The sequence below is a fragment of the Neopelma chrysocephalum genome, unplaced genomic scaffold, assembly GCF_003984885.1.
Source record: "Neopelma chrysocephalum unplaced genomic scaffold, ASM398488v2 Primary Assembly neopelma1_22b, whole genome shotgun sequence".
Lineage (NCBI taxonomy): Eukaryota > Metazoa > Chordata > Aves > Passeriformes > Pipridae > Neopelma > Neopelma chrysocephalum.
Window position 1 is genome coordinate 12351384 of NW_020897690.1, and position 17173 is coordinate 12368556.

The 17173-nt window shown below is 37.4% G+C and overlaps 1 protein-coding gene across 3 annotated transcripts in view; it reads left to right on the forward strand.

Moving 5' to 3' along the window:
• GALNT1 (polypeptide N-acetylgalactosaminyltransferase 1) overlaps positions 1–17173 on the forward strand; it is an 87944-nt gene that overhangs the window by 37690 nt on the left and 33081 nt on the right. For all 3 annotated transcript variants that reach the window (XM_027680294.1, XM_027680303.1, XM_027680313.1), the window contains 2 exons: positions 5578–5807; positions 11987–12161. In XM_027680294.1, coding sequence (XP_027536095.1) covers positions 5669–5807; positions 11987–12161 — 314 coding nt within the window. In that variant the 5' untranslated portion in view covers positions 5578–5668. The remainder of the gene's footprint in view (positions 1–5577; positions 5808–11986; positions 12162–17173) is intronic.

A 17173-nucleotide genomic window follows, 5' to 3' on the forward strand; every position in this document is an offset into this window, starting at 1 on the left:
CACTCCCCTTGCCACAGGCAGGGATGCCACCAGCTAGATCAGGTTGCTCAAGGCCCCATCCAGCTTGGTCTTGCATGGAATAAGGTTATTCTATGCTGCATACAGGACTTTGTACTTGCATTTATTGAACTTTTTGAGGTTTCAACCTGCCTGTTTTTCTAGCTGTTGGACGTCTCTTGAATCAGCCACCCTGGGCCATTCCTGCCCAGGTATTGTCTGCATGCTCCACCCCAGCTGGGTGTCACCAGCAACCTTGCTGAGCATGCATTCAGTCCCATCTGCCAGGTGCTCAGTAAAGACATTAAGCAGTATCAGCTCCAGTTTGCCCTCAGACAGTTACCACTGGAGATTGTCTGTCAACTGGACTTTGTACTGCTGGTCAGAACCCATAAAGCCTGGTGGGCCAGCTAGCTCTCCACCCTGCCGGTAGGCTACTTCTTCAGATTAAATTTCATTAGGTTCTGAAAAAGTACTCTGGAAGACTGTCACAATCCCTGTTGAAGTCAAAGTAGACAGCATTTACTGCTGTTTCCCTCTTTACCAAACCAGTTCTCTTCTTAAAGCAAACTGCCAAGTTGTTCAAGTACGGTATAGTTTTTGTGTTGTGGTGATTTGTTTGGGGTTGGGTTTGTTTTGTTTTGTTGTTTGGGGTTTTTGGTTTTGTTTGGGTTTTTTGTGGTTTTGTATGTACGATTTCTTCCATAATCTTTGCAGGGACTGGATTGAGACTGACTAGCAGATGGTTCTCCAGATTCTCCTTTTCCTTCCTGATGATAGCTTTTTTTTCTAATCTTGAAGCAACTCGAGGTCACCATGACCTTTCAGAGATGATAGAGAATGACCGTGCAGTAAGGTCAGCCTGCTCCTTCAGCAGCCTCAGATGCCGCCTATCTGGTGCCATGGAATTGCACGTCTAAGTGGCTTATGAGATCCCTGACTCAGTCTGTCTGTGCTGTGTGTGAAGTTTAACTCCCTCAGGCTCTGCCATGGACTCTGATCTAGGGCACCCAATAACAAAGGAGGCAAAAAACAAACTGAATATCTCGGCCTTTTTTATGCTGAGCACTGGACCTGCATTATTCTCAGTCTTTTTTTTTTTTTTGCCAGTATCCTTAAGGTGCCTTTCTTGTTGCTGCTCTTGTTTCTTTTGAACTTATAGTCCAGGATTATCTGAAAACCTCTCCATATGCTCAGGAAATGTTTCTGTATTCCTCCAAAGAAACCGTGCTTCCACTTTCTATGTGTTTCGCAGAAGTAGAGCAAGAGTTTTCCATGATGCCTCACTTTGCAGTTCCTGGCCAGCAGCCGTCATTCCTCAAAGCAGATCCTGTGGTCTTATAAGCCAGCCTTTGAGACCACCCACGCAGCCAGGTGTTGACAGGCTGTGTGCACGCTTGCCAGTATTTTGCCATCCCACAGGAGCAATTGAGGGGAGCAGTATCTGGATCCCATGCCTGCTACATTCTACTGTCACACCCTGAGCTCTGCTGTCCCTGCTCACATGCTCAGGTTCATGTGGCACCTGGCAGTGTCATTTATTCATACCTGAATGAACAGCCAAGAGGTGCTTGTCTAAAAGCTAAACTCAGGCAGATTCATCAGTCTTTCAACAGCGTCCCAGGAAATATAACTGTCCTGGAAAGGTGCATCCACAGGCTTTCCTTCTGTTGCCACAAGTCACTAGTTTCCCGGGTTTGTCTCACTCACTCCTCATCTTGGGAGTCTCCATCTACTTATCCATTGAGTGCAATGCCTAACTGTCTCTTCTTGCATCATGGGGCTCAGACTTGTGGCGCTGCAAGGTCTCTTTGAAGATGCATCTACCTACTGTTCATCATTGCTTACTTTGTCCCATAGACCCTCCCACTGAAAAAGCAACACCTCAGGCAAAGCATCCGTCCCATGGGTGAGGCCACCACCACTGCTTCAGCACTAGGGAGAAGAACCAAGCATATAGCCCAAGCTCTGGACAGTGGAGTCCTCTTCTCAGACCTCTGGGTCAGGGTTCTGGTATGCTAAGAACACTTGTTTCATCTGAGTTTCTGGGTCCCTCTGCTTCACTGCCGTGCTGTCTGAATTCTGCTGGTTAGCAGACAGGGGGATTGCTGTCATAAAATCAGTGGTAAAAAAATCATGAGATGGAAAACTGCCCAAGGGAGTGAAAAGCTTCCTCTAAAGGTGCAGGGAAGGGCCTTATCAATGTTAAACAGTGTGTTGAATTTCTGCATAACCATCTCTTCATGACTTCCCTGAATCCTCAAAGGATTCAAAGGGTTCACAAAGTGTCTCTTTGACATTTCACTGAACTGTCAAAGGAATTTTCTTGTGTTAGAGGCTGATATACCAGCCTGTGCATTCTAAAACACTTGATATATTTAGTATTTTTATGGACAGAAAGTCTAGATTATTATTACGATTTTCCTGGTGTCTTGCTAATTTGAGAATCCCGAAGCACTGTGTTCCTGTGTGTTTTACACTTTCTTTTATAGCCTAATATCTCACAAGTCTGAACTTCAAGAAGTCTGAGATTATAAGAATTGATACAGTTTTCTTTCAAAACATGTGATGTTTTATTAACATTTGTGTTCTTTAAGTACAAGCAGGATGGTGGTATGACTTGATTCTTTACCAAGTCATTTCTACAGTGTCCTGATTTGGGGTAAAAGAAAACTATTGTATGGAGAGTTTAAGTGCAGTCATACTATGTCAGAGAGATCTTGTCGGTATACAGTATTGGTTTCTGCTAGTGGTTGATACCCGTATCTAGGGAAGAGAATAGGGGAAATTGTAAGGATACTTCCTGACTGTACTCTCCTAGCATGCAGTGACTTGAGGTTCTGCCTGAAGTAGGGTGAGCACTTGGTATTTAATAGCTGATGAATAGACTTGCAGCACTGGCAGTGTATGGTGGCAGGCAGTTCCCCTGTGTGACTACACATTGTAGGGAATACGTTCCTTTTTGTTTTTTAACCTCTTGCTGCTAAATTCACTTGATTTCTGCCAATACGAGATGGAGGAGTAAAAGGCAACAGTTGATCTCAATTTACCATCTCCGTACAGCTTTGATTTTACAGACCTGCCACTTGATTTAGGTTACATCTTTTCAGCCAGGAAAAATGCTACTTTCATCTTATAATGAAGCTGTTCTTTGTTGAATTCATCCTTTTGCACTTCTCACTTGTTCCTTCTAATCCTTCTATATCCTTTTTGAAATGACAAGACTGAATGTTCACGCAGCACTCAAGATGAGAAAGCAGATACTATTTAATGCCATAGAGTTGGTTTGGTTTCTGCTCTCTACTTAGTAGTCTGTAACAAATTATTTTTCTTTTACTGCTACCAGTGGTTTTACAGAACTTTATAGTGCAGATCTCAAGATCCAGAGTTCAGGTCTATCCTCGTGTCTATTTAAAAAAAATAAAAGGCACCAAAAAAACAGCCAAAAAACCCAAACAAAACAAGCCCTAGGATTTTTTCTTAACATACCTCACTTAATGTTTTGTTGTGGTAATTTCATCCATTTTATCCTCAAATTGTTAATTACAGATACTTTTGCAGTTCTTAATTTCATACAGCCATCCCTGTACACCGAAACTATATGGATGCAAACTGGGATCCCAAACAAAATTCATTCTTGGCATTTGATGTTCCCTTAAGCAGGAAGTAGAGGGATGTATACCCTTCTAGCACTGTACAACTGAAAGGCTTCTATGTTGCTGTGCCATCCAAACCTATGCCAGTTCATAGTATATGGATACATGGATGTGTCTGCTGCCAATAAGAAGAAATAAGCTGAATTTAGAAGAGGGTTGTCATCTTATTTTCCCTTCAGAAGGCCAAGGGGAAGTAGGGGTCAAATTATGACAATGAAATGCTAAAGGAAGGGCAGTCTTAAATAATACAGCCTTTTTTGTGAGGTTTTTTGCATAATCATGGCTGATGTGGTTTAACCCCAGCTGGCAAACAAGCCCCGCACAGCCACTCACTCAGTGTCCCCCCACCCTGGTAGGAAAGGGGAAAGAATTGGAAGAATAAAAATGAGAAAATTCATGGATTGAGATAAAGCAAAAGCTACACAAACAAGAAAAATAGAACAAGGAATCCATTCACTACCTCCTATGGATAGGCAGGTGTTCAGACATTCCCAGGAAAGCAGAGCTCCATCACGTGTATCAATGGCTAGGGAAGACAAATGCCATCATTCCGAACATCCTCCACTTCTTTTTTTCTTCGCCCAGCTTTATATGCTGAGTGCGATTCCATATGGTATGAAATATCACTTGGACCAGTCAGGGTTAGCTGTCCCAGCTGTGGCCCCTCCCACCTCCTTGTGCACCCCCAGCCTCCTCGCTGATGGGGTTGGGTGAGAGGCAGAAAGGCCTTGCCTCTATGTAAGAGCTGCTCGGCAGTGACAAAAACATCTTTGTGTTATCAATGCTGTTTCCAGCACTAAGCCAAAACATGACCCTTACACTGAAAGCATGTACAGAAAACTGAGTGCATGTACCTTTTAAAATTCCAGTGTGCATTTGAAGAGCCTTACTTTCCCTTTATTTTATAAGTTAAGAGTATCTGCAATTCTAATTTTAACTGGTAAACTGTCCCCACTGGGAAACATTTCGGGAGCACCTTGAATTAAAATATGTCTGCAATGGCAGGAAACATGTTAGTATAAAAAAAAATAAAATTAAAAAACTCTATATTTTAATGTAAGTGACCAGGCTCAAAGCTGTTCTTGATTCTGCACTACCAGTCATGGAAATAGGCAGTCTTTGTAACAAAGTTCGTTTGTAATTTGAGTAGAGCAAAAGAGAATTTCAAAGATTGGCATTCTAAAATTCTAATGTATACATGTTGAAAAATGTATAAAGATTTGCTCTATGATCAAGTGTTGAGCTATTAAACTCCCTATGTCAGAATTACTAGTTGATACCTTTAGCTTTGAATACCTAGTAAATGATCATGGTGGCTTATGGGTACTTTGTTAACCTTCCCTACTGTTTAACTTTGCCAGAAGGTATATTTATTTTTGGTTTGCTGAAAGCAAAGCATTTGTCTTTGTGACAAATGTGTAATGTGCTGTTAGACCTATGTAAAATACAGGCATTTGTAGGCTAGAATTCTTAGTATGGGCCCAGAAAGTCAGTGTGTACTACATGGGAGGAGCATGAGAAATATTAGCCATGGGCTTCACACAGTACACATTGATACCTTGCTTCCTAGGATATTCCTGTTTTTCATTCATTTAGATTGTTCCGATTTTCAGAGGATCCGAAGAGTTCCAATTTTATTTGATGTGCCTACCTTCTTCTTCAGTGGCACAGGAGAGGACTCTTTTGATCACTCATTTTAACATTTCAGATAATGAATGTTGACATAGTAAAGGACTGGAGTCATGCTGCTTTAATTGACCCTGTTCCCTTAATCTCACTGGAATGTGTAGAGCATTCATTTTCTTACATACAGCATTTTGTGATTAAGTTGCTACCTTTAAAATGGAGTTAAAATTTCTGCTTTTAGCATCTGTTCTCAGGTAAATTTGGTGACTTTCTTTTTCTTTTTTGTTTTTTTTTCCAGATATAGAACGTGGTCTCTCAAACTGGATTAAAACAACCTGTTGATATTTTTATTTATACTTTTTTATTTTTTGTATTTGACTTAAAGTGCCATGAAAAAATTTGCATATTGCAAGGTGGTCCTTGCCACCTCTTTGGTTTGGGTCCTTCTGGACATGTTTCTATTGCTGTACTTCAGTGAATGCAACAAATGTGATGAGAAAAAAGAACGAGGCCTCCCTGCTGGAGATGGTAAGTTTTCTGCCTGAGTGTTCTTTAAATTATGGTCATTTAAAATTGCACTCTTTTTAAACATTTGGGATTGTTTTTCTGCAACAATATAGCATTGCGTCAGCATTTAGGTGTTGCAGAATGTTCCATGTTTCTTTGAATGACTAGGGAATAACCACATTGCCTGAGATGTATGATGCAGACTTAAATGCTTAAGATATAGCATTTTAAACACTAATGTAAATGAAAAAATAATAAAACTGTGCAACAAGAAGTTCAAGAATGTAAACTATGTTAATATAGTCTAAAGTATATTTTGAATTTCCACCGGTGAGGAAACAAAGGCACTTTTATCTTCACTAGACTTGGTAGTAAAACAAAGTAAACCAACAACCAAGCTTACCTGGCTGCCTGCCCCTGCAAAAAAGACCTCAACCAACCAACCAAACCAAAAAAAGCCCCCTGCCCTCAACCCTACTTAAGCAAAAGTTTGGACAGTGACTATAGCAACAAGGGACAATGAATATTGTAACGAAAATAAGTTTATGAAAATAAATATGATTAACTTGGTTGGAGAAGTGACAAATGAGCACATGCTTATGTATGCAGTTTCTTTTAAGTGACACCTATATTATTGCATGCTAAAGGTCTTCAAATAAGCTTTGTTTTGTTATTGCCCTCTACGTATTTGAGTACCAGTTAGATGAGCTGAGTGTGGGGGTTTTGGGGGTTTTTTTTGTTGGTTTTTTTTTTGAAAGCACTACTTTTTATGTTGCCAACTTTGTTTTAAGGAGGTCAACATAGTTGATCACATGGAAGAAAGAATTGGTGCAGGGAGATTTCTCATCCCTGAAATGTCTCAGTATATGCATTTAGAACTACAGGCGGCAGCTGCCTCCAGTTCATTTGTGAAACATCTAATTTTGTAATGTGGTGTCTCTCCCACCTGAAAGGCTGTGTCTGTGTTTCACTACTGATATGAGAAACTTATGCAGTGATACTAGTTGTTAAGTCTAATCAGTCAATTGTACTCAAGATTAATGCTTTCCATCACAAAAAACTTTCTCAACTGTTAACATCTGGTATGGACAACCTTGTCCTTCCTGGGAAATTTTCTGAAGTATTTTAAGAATAATGTTGCTCTGTTGCAGAATAACACTGGAGAGATATTTAGGAAATGTCAGGTTTGGTTTAGTTGGTTTTTTTTCCCCATGATGAAAACAGGCTAATAAATCTCCACAGAGAACAACAGTGTGTAAAAATGTAGAATTTCTGTGTGCAGTGCCTCTGAACTGTTGTTTCCACAACTGCATGCAAACATTTTAGAGAGGTTCTAATTTACCTGAATTTTGCAGAAGGAACTTAAATTTTCAGTTGCTTGCATTTAATCTTTTGGGTTTCTTTTTCAATAAGCAGGCAGGAAAGTGATGAGAAAATTAATTAGGCTTATGTAGAAAGTATGTATTTTATAGAAACTCAGTCTTTTTTTTGTTCCCTTTTTATTTTTTTTTTTTCAGAAGTTGGGAAATTTTTTTGATGGTAAGATGACTGATATATTGTTGTATAGGAATGGATCCACTTTTTGGATTCCCATAAAGTTTTTACCCCATGCTAAGTAGAGAATTTATGCCAGGCTTCTTTAGTGCTGTTGATTTTATTTTTTTTCTATTGACAAACTAATTAAAGTCAATATTTATCAAACTTAGTTTGATATTTTGATGATGCTGAAATGTTAGGTGACTTTATATGTCAAGTCAGTGGGGGGAACTTTCAGGTGAGAGAAAGTCTGCAGTTTTGACAGATTAGTATTATGACATTCCCTATGCAACACTAGCTTTACTTAGGTGAGTACAGTCTTCATTCTGACCTTTCACTAATCTGTGTGTGTTAAAATCCTTGATATCTTTTTAATATCTTATAGTTGACTGGTAAACAAAAACAAAAACAAAAAAACAAAACAAAAAAAAAGGAGAAAAAAAAACAAACCACAAACCAAGCAAACAAAACCTTGTGTATAGTTTTGTACGTTTTCTTGGGTTCTTTTTAACCGCTGATTTGTAATAAGGTATGTGCAGAAATAGGTCTGCTAGAAACCATGGTTGTAGATGACCCTGAGACACTTCCTTTTAACCATCTTGCATGCTTGATCATAGATATTTTTACTTGTTCCAGTAGTTTACCAGCTTGGAATCTCTAGTAGATTCATTCCTGCTCAGAATGTCTAGAATCTTTAGATAACATTGACGATATTTTTTCTGTGAAGCTTTTATCAAAATCTGCTTTTTCACTTCACTTTCTTCACTCCTATTAATTTCCATAATTGAATTAGTTTTCTTGATTCAGCATAAATTATATAAGAGTTCTGAATTTAATAGCCTCTTGTCCGTGTCACTCTGGTATATAGTATATACCTTCACTTTGCATTTCATGGAAGAATTCCATAGCATTTAATGAACCTACTTGGCATATAAGTTTTTCTGAAGAGTTTTTGTTTATTTTAGGTTGTGCTTGTCTAGTTGGAAAAATTAGTCTTTAGCTATTTCAGCAGAAGCACAGGATTTTGGAGATAATTTTGGACAGTTTGGGCTTTCATGAAGTTAGAATGTTTTCCATAGGAAATGAGTCCTTCTTTACCCCCACTTAAAAGTTTCTTAAAGGTATGATTGCAAATCAACTTCCAGCTTTGGCACTTGGTGTGTTTCTAAATAAACTTTCAAACTCATCCTTTTTCCCTTTTTTTTCCCCTCAAGGTGCATTTCCCTTGTTTAATTATTAGAAGCGCAGGATGGTGGGGAACCTTTCAGACTTAGGATTGGTTTTGCAAGAGTCTTGTAGTCTCAGCTTCTTGCTATTTATGCTCTTTTCTTGGGCAATGACAAATTTAAAATATGGCCGGTCATTTTTGTCAAGTACCAATCAAGTCTTGTGTTCTGAATTTTAAGCTCTGGTAAAGATAGAATCTCTAAATTGTGTCTTGGTTCTGAGAAATCTCACCTGCATGAAAAAAATCCTAAGAAAAGTGAGCAATTTCAAGATACAAAACACAGGTTGAATTTTTGAAAATGCAAACTGCACATGATAAATCAGTTTTGTTTTGTTAAGGCTGAGGTGTGTGCAAGAGACAGAACTTCTCTGAACTTTCACCTGTCCAAACAGCTTTCTTGTAATTATGGTGATGCCTCCAAAGGTGACGATTTTGGACTGGTCAGTTTACATTGTTGTAGCCCCTAAAGACATCTCACCAGAAGAACCCACTCCTTTCTCCTGGCTTTAAGTGGTCTTAGATTTTGAAGTATCTGGCTTTCATCAGGCATATTGCCTGGTAAAAAGAAATTTGTAGTCTACAGACATAAGGAGTTCCTTATTTTTTAATGAAGATCTGGAAGAGATCAAGCCCCCTTTGAAACCAATCGATACAAATAAGAGATGTCTCGGAAAACATTACTAAATTTCCCATTGGATCAGGTGATGATTAATGACTTAATTCATTTAGTTCTGAAACTTGTAGCTGTAAATTAAATTTCTGTTTTTTAGAAGTATGTCATCAGTACGTGCCTACAGTCCTTCAAAGGAAATATTTTTTTTCGTATTTAACTGACAAAAGAGTGCTGTGGTTTGAATGCTTAACAGTGTGTATTAGTCATTTTGGGAGAACGTTGTTGGTTTGTGTTTATGTGAAAAGTACGTGCTTTTATGGGAAAACAGAAAACCATAAAAAAAGGCATGGTTCTCAGAAACTTCAGATGGTTAACTTTTCTTGGAAAGTCATCACCCTGTCTGTGCACCAAGTTTGACTGTCTTTGCATTTAATGAGTTCCACAAAACATCTGGATCTGGTTTGTCATTGCTCAATTTTTCTACAAAAGAATGGAATACATTACTGAGGTAAAATGTGTAATCAAGTAATATGTATTTACTAATGAAATTTAAAAATTCAACTGATGAATTTGTGGAATTTGTACACCAGGATCCAAGTCACCGGTATGCTAAACTCTCATCTAACAGCAAGGTCTGCAAATGTGAAAGATGATTTTTCAGTTAATTTAGCTATTCAATTTAACTGGTTTAGTAAATCTTAAGGAACAACTGGAAGTGTAAATGAAACAGGAAATGATTTTTTCTTCTAAATAGGTAATTTGGTAGGATAAGACATTCATTCTTCAGAGTTCTGAAAAACATGGTGAATATACCTATATTCTGACTGTTTTGATTTAATTGTTTTAAGTCTGTGAAACACTCATTGTCTAATCATTTTATGTCTAAGCAAATTATATGCTCATTGCTACATGGTTAATAAAAATGGTTATGATAGTCCACATAATAATACCAAGCCGACTATATAAAGCCCAAATAATTACCTTATTGTATACCATAATTTTATGTTAATTACACCCAGAAAGGCACAAATTCTAATTTAAAAGGTTGTGCAATTGCAAATCAGAAAGTTTTGATGCAGGTTCAACCATACCTTCTTAAGAGGCAACGATACAAAGCAAGCTGTTTGTTCAGTTTAGCCCATGGCCAAAACAAACACCTAGGCCAATCTGTTCAGGATCTGCTTGAACATACTTATTCTATCAATTTTCAGTGTATGAGTGGCTGGCTTACAACTTGTAGAATTTTATAACTCAACTGGCAGTCGTGGGGAATTTGGTAAAAAGAAAGCACCCTTATGGTGGGAGGATTTTCTCTGCTAAATGTTACTGTGTGAATGCAACTAGTGCAATTTCTTCAGGTACTTGAAAATGAAAGTTTCTCAAGGAGCATGTTGTGCTTGTTACCGATTAGCGCTAAATGCAGGCTAGCAAAAAGTCTTATTTATTAGTAATATATATTTTAAGCCTCTGTGTTTCATCAAGGATGGAAGGCTTGGGCTTTTTTTTTTCTAATTTTACTTTTATTCCTTATGCGGCTATTTGCTCTTTAGTCACACTTCACACCTTTAATCACACTGTGCTATCCTAAGGTGGAAATTAAAGGTAATTTGAACCTAGGCTTATTTCTAAAGGAATTTAGTGCCTTTGTTTAAAAATACTTCCGATTACTCTGTTTAGATCTTAAATTACTATTTTTTAAGTTAATATTTTTGCTGAATTTTTAAAGGAGTAATATACCTCAGTTCACTATTTTGGCATTTCTTTTCAGAAGAAAAGTGAACGGTACTTGTAAAGAGAAGTGTAACTTTTAAAAAGACATTTGTTTTTCACTTATTTTGTTTAAACCTCCCAAATAATTCAAGAGTCTGGATTCCTTTTTTCCTCCCTCTCTTCCTCTTCAATTTTATCAGATAGTTGATATTTAAGATTTTGTTTGTTTAAAGATGTATAGTGTTACTGGTTTGAGTACTAACATTAAACTCCAAATGTAATTTTGTTGACTAAAAATAATGTTAGTGCAAACAGGATAAATTATTTCTAAACTGTAAATGCCAATGTCATTCTGTCAAAATAAAAATGTGGAAATAAACGTAAAGCTACACTTTAATAGAACCTTTAGTGGTCTGGGACATCAGACATTTATCACAGAATCACAGGATATTTGGAGTTGGAAGGAACTCACAAGGATCATTGAAGTTCAATTCCTGGCCCTGCACAGGAAAACCCCAAGAACCACACCATGTGCCTGAAAGCATTGTCTAAACAGTTCTTGAACTCTGTCAGGCTCGGTGCTGTGACCACTTCTGTGGGGAGCCTGTTTCAGTGCCCAACCACCCTTTGAGTGAAGAACCTTTTACTAATACCCAACCTAAACCTCCCCTGATGCAACTTCAGGCCATTCCCTTGGATTCTGTCACTGGTCACCAGAGAGAAGAGATCAGTGCCTGCACCTCCACTTCACTTCATGAGAAAGTTGAAGACTACTATGTGATCTCCCCTCATTTATATCCCAGATTTTTCTTGCACACACAGGCTTTCCTGGAAAAGTTGGATTTTCCTTTACAGAAACTTTACTAAAGTCAATTATGATGTAACGATGGATAGAAATAAATTGGTATTGGGGTTTTTTACATGAATTGTGGTGTCTGAGAATAGCACCTAACTATTTCTGTTAAACTCCCAAATGTGAAGATTTGTTTTCACTTTAAAAACCTGGTGGGGTTTAGGACTGTCTTAAATATGAATGCTCCTACAGCGTAAAATAATGTATAAACAAACAAAACCAAGCCTAAAAGTAGTTAGTAATGTTTTATTTATTATTAGTTCCAGAACCCATACAAAAACCACATGAAGGACCTGGAGAGATGGGGAAGCCTGTGGTCATTCCTAAAGAGGAGCAAGAAAAAATGAAAGAAATGTTTAAAATAAATCAATTTAATTTAATGGCAAGTGAAATGATTGCACTCAACAGATCTTTACCTGATGTCAGGTTAGAAGGGTAAGTACTCTATGTTGTATCAAAAAGGTACTTTTGTTTAAATGAAGACTGTGCAAAGAGTAATCCAAAACAACAGTACAGTTCTGTAAGATATAACTTTCAAGCAAACAGTAGGATAATTTCCTGTATGTAAGATACTTACTGGTAAAATAAGATTATACAACAGAAAACCAGTTTTCTTCAGTGTTATTTAACTTTGAATCTGATTACAAGTATGAAGCCCATTCAGGGAATAGAAATTAATTTGGTTGAAAGAAAGCAAAGTTAGTTAAGACTTGGCATTTCAGGAAAAAATTACTTATTTGAAAAATTCATGCACTGCTTGTAAGGAGGCAGACTAAAATTCTGCATTATATAAAATAGAAAAGATTGGATGATGAGAGAAATACTTTAAAATGTTGTTGCCTAATGAAATGTGCAAAGCCTCCTTTAGATTGCATTATTATGTTTTCTAATACCCATCTGGTTTGGTTTTGATCTTGCCTTTGAAATATTGATCCTTTCAGAGCTATTTGAGTCATAAGTAATTAAACAGAAAATTGTAGCCTTGTTTTAAAGAAAACTGAGCTTCCATTACTCTCCTGGGACTCCTCTGACAGAGTAGCTGAGGACTCCCCCTACCCCAACCTCTCTTGTTTATGAACAGGACATTCAAGTTGAATATAGCTAATGAAACAAAATTTTCCCAATTGTCTGCATTCTCATGCAAGAATCAGATGCTATAGAAACCCTATTTCTTTAGAAGCTCTGCTTTGCTTCTATATACACAAGGCCTAGCTTCTGGATGAATTTGTTTTCATCTCCTACCTCCGAAGATTAATATTAAGAGAATGAGATGAAGCTCTCTCTGCTTTTCTTTTTTAATGAGTGTTAAAGAGCTGGTTTGTGGATACCTTCATCTGTTGTGATGAAAGTGATTCTATGTAGTGTGTGAGTTCCTAGTAGTGCTGGTGTTCTTAATAATTGAGGCATATTTTTCAAAATATGATTTCACAATCTTGAATTACTGTAACTTTTAGTCGATTTTCAGATATATTTTTTGTCAGATTTTTTGGTCACTGCTTGTCTGTTTCTCACTGTAATGGAAGAATGCAAATCATGAACTTGCAGGGTTTTCTTTCCAATCTGACAGATGTTGTTTGGTGGGGGAGAGGTATATCCTTGTCTCATGTTATTGCTCTGGTCATTGTTGTAACTTGGCAATGGGATCTCTTGGATTTGTGCAAATTCATATGTAATGTCTGCCCCCTTTATCACAATCTATAGGGTAAGAAATTGCCTCCTTGTTAAGTGGTGACTTCCACTGGCAAAGAACTTGTAGTTAGGATTCTCAACTTCCTTTAGCTGCGAGGAAAATCGTCTGCTTCATTGGAGAATTTTGTCAAAGCTGAGGTACTAATATGAGATGATTTCTGCATGTTTTTCTGGAAGAGCATAATGGAAGGAATTAACAGAAGTTTGGGGAAGCAATAGTTACAATTTTTGGTTATTTGGATGGTAAATAGAAGTCAAGTCTTCATTATGACCCTGAAGTATGAAGAAATTAAATATCATCTTTTTTCAGCATTCATATTTGAAAACTTGCATATATATATTCTACCATTTCCATAATGTAAGTGAAGAGATAAGAAAATAAATTTGTGGATCTAAAAAGTTGACATAATCAACTTCAAAATTAAGCTTTGTGAGGTCTAGACTTTGAATTAGCCAAAAATGGAAAGAGAAATTGTTACAAACTATTAAAAAATTATTGCCTCAGCGTCACTCAAGCTTGCAGAAAAATGAAATTACAATTCTATAATGAAGTTTAGCTATAGGAAATCTTTGTCTTTCACACTTGGTTATGCTCTAGAATTATTGTGTTTTGCAGTAAGACATGCATTGTAAGTTTTGTAATGTTGCATTTCCTTCTCTTTTCCATTTGTCTGGATACAATACTGTCACTGTACTCTGTGTGTGAAAGTGGAATCTTAGAATAAAATTTTGGGTAAAGTCTCAGGGCACAGTTGGATTTTCTGTTCTTGTAAATTCCTGCCAAAATTTTTAACATTTACTTTCTGTGTGCATTTTTTAGTAGATTTTGAGAGAAAAATTATTCCCAAAAATCTCCTTTGTCTTTTTTCAACATATACTTTATAAGGTCATTCTAATTAAGAAGCTGGGGAGTGTGTTAGCATTTCCCCAGCAAATTTGAGAACAATACTGTCTTTACAATGAAAGGGTATCTTAATCTGTATGTATGGATTAGTATTACTTTTCAAGAACACTGTAAACATTTTCAGAATTGTTAAAACTATAAATATCCTCTGATGTTATGTGTATGTCTTATGAAACTATCTGATTAGTCAAAATACTCAAAGGTCAGAAATGCTTTGTGCTGCATTAGTGAAGTTACTTCTATTTTAACTTGTTCTATGTCCCTGACTATATGTAAATAGTTTATGGAGAAGGAGAATGGGTAGTTTTTAATCATTCCTTACCACATTTATGTGCCTACGGAACAGCTGCCAGTAGCACTTTCAATCAAGATTTTGAAAAAGCAGGATATGTTCAAAGGCACACTTAGCTGTTCAACCATGTAATTATTTTCTTCACAGGTTTTGTGGGTTGCTTCCTTTAATGTGGTATAGAGGGAAGATGTGATTATTTCAAGTCCTCTAATTCTCCAGCATGTCAGTTTTTCTGAAGTACAGAAGCCTGTAAAAGTTTTGCCTTACAGTTAATCATGGGAAAGCTGGTGGAATTAAGAGTGCCAGGACCAATTTGCCACATGTATTTAATGGGGATGGCATGACCTGTCAGCTGGAGAGCAACTTCTGAAGTAGTCTACATTATCCTTTAATTAATTTCTAGTTCTGCTGAGCCCACTACCATCTGTGTGAAGACAAGGTCATTGGTGTACGTGCTTGGTCCTAGAGTGCTCGTACGTTAATCTCTACAGATGACCCACTCTGGGCATTCTGTTTATGTTTTGGCCAAGAAATTTTGTTCCCTTACTAGAAGAATAAAAATATGAGCTGTTTTAATAACTTCTAGGCACTTCTCCAGCTGAGGGAACTCCTCAGTACAGGGCAGGTACGGACATTGACACCTCTGTTCTGCTGAGCTGTGCCCTAGTGGCATTAACAGGTTTATATTTATTTTTATTATTTGGCACAAAATTACTGATGCACATAAATGCCTTTAAAATCATTTACATGTGCCTGAATTGCTAGTCACCTTGTATCTGAAACCAGAAACATCGTTCTACTTATTCTTCTCATTATCCCAGCTGAATGTGTTTTGCTCAACAGAAAAAGCCAAACCAGAAGTCCTTTTTTTAGCTGGCTATTTCCCTGAATCTGGACTCTGGGGCATGTTGCTGTAACAAACTAATATGACAGACAGGACTACAACCTCTGGAGGAAAGTTGTTGCTGGGGAATAAGCAGCTGGGCATACCAGATTGGTTTTAAATTGTTAATAGAATAATTCTTGTAAGCATGTCTTATTCTAGTCCATGAATCAGTCATCAAAGTGGGAGTTGATTCACAGTTGCCAGGAAAATATGCAGCTGTGGGCTTGACATGACAGCAGAGACTAAAAGATGGATGATTAGGAACACTAGAGTCTTGCCTTGATTTTGCTGAAGATGAGGGAGGCAACAAATAAAATAGGTGTCAATGACTAAAGTGCGTGTTCGGCTGTGCCTGTGTGTCTTAGACTGTTATTCAGGCTGGAAAGTAGGGTGGTTGAAAGCATGAAATTTGCACACGTTGTATGACTTGGTTTGGCTCTCAATACTTGTTGAAGGTGACTTTAGAAGCTGGTTTGCAAAATGAAGAATGAGTATAGTGTTCTAAGACTGAGCTTTCCAGCCTGAATTCATTATGGAATAATTTGTGGAATATCTAAAATGTTTAAGTTGACATTTGCATTCCTGTTGTGAGAGTTTAAACCAAATCCTGAGGTTTTTACATGTACAAAGATCTTCTTAAAACACTCTTCTTTTTCAGGCACAAGCAATCAAGGCTGGAAACAATGGAGACATAGCTGGAACAGAATGATGTTGTTCACGTAAGCTCTGGTCCCCACTGGAGCTTATGATGCAGCACTAGGAGGGTGTCATATTTTGCAGGTTGAGATTTCTTGGAAGGGGGATGAGCTTCCCTAAGCAGACCTGAAGCAAGGAGAAGTATCCACTCTCCTTGCTGACACCTCAGCAACCCTTTCTCTAAGGCTGCAGGTTCTATACAATTTGGCATAAAAGATCTTCCTTGCCGTTTTTCCTTAGTTGGTATAATTTTGCCAGAATTAAGGGTATCAGACATCTTATTATACCTCAGTTAGTTCTACATAAAGTTTGGGATCTTTTAACTGTCCTTTTCTCAAACTGTCTGTATTCAGGAAGGTAGATGTGGTGGTGTTTTGAGTGGTATAAGTCATATTAGGGTATAATCAGAGTTTTTAACCAGATGGCCCTACATATTTGAGTGAACTGGGTCTAAATCCATACAAACTATGACTTCAGCCACTTAATGGAAAAAACAAAGTGCAGATCTCTGAGACCTTCAAGTGTAAGTGGTACGTTAATGTTATCAGTTTGTTATTATTGAAGGCTTTTTTTCTGAATCAAACCACCCTGCTCAGTTCCTGCCGCCAAGCTTACTTTCACAACCGGGAGGAAGTAGACAGTTTTCTGGGTTAAAAGCCATTCTTCTAAGTTGAGTTACATGTGTGTTGTGGAGTTTATAAGAATTATGCTGGGCTTTTTTCTGAGTAAGTCTAGTAGAATAGTAATTCTAACTAATTCTGTCATCTCTTTGATTAGAAAGAACAGAATTTAGATTTAGGCACTGTTAATTGGATGATACAATATGATGCTTTTCTGTTACGAGACCACAATCAGGTTTTCCTATCTGTGCTTTAAAAATGTAATGTTGATTTTAAGTATGAAATATGCACGTGAGAGTACACTGGAATTTGGATTTCTCAAAACAAACTTATTTGCTGTATACTTTAGGATACTATAGT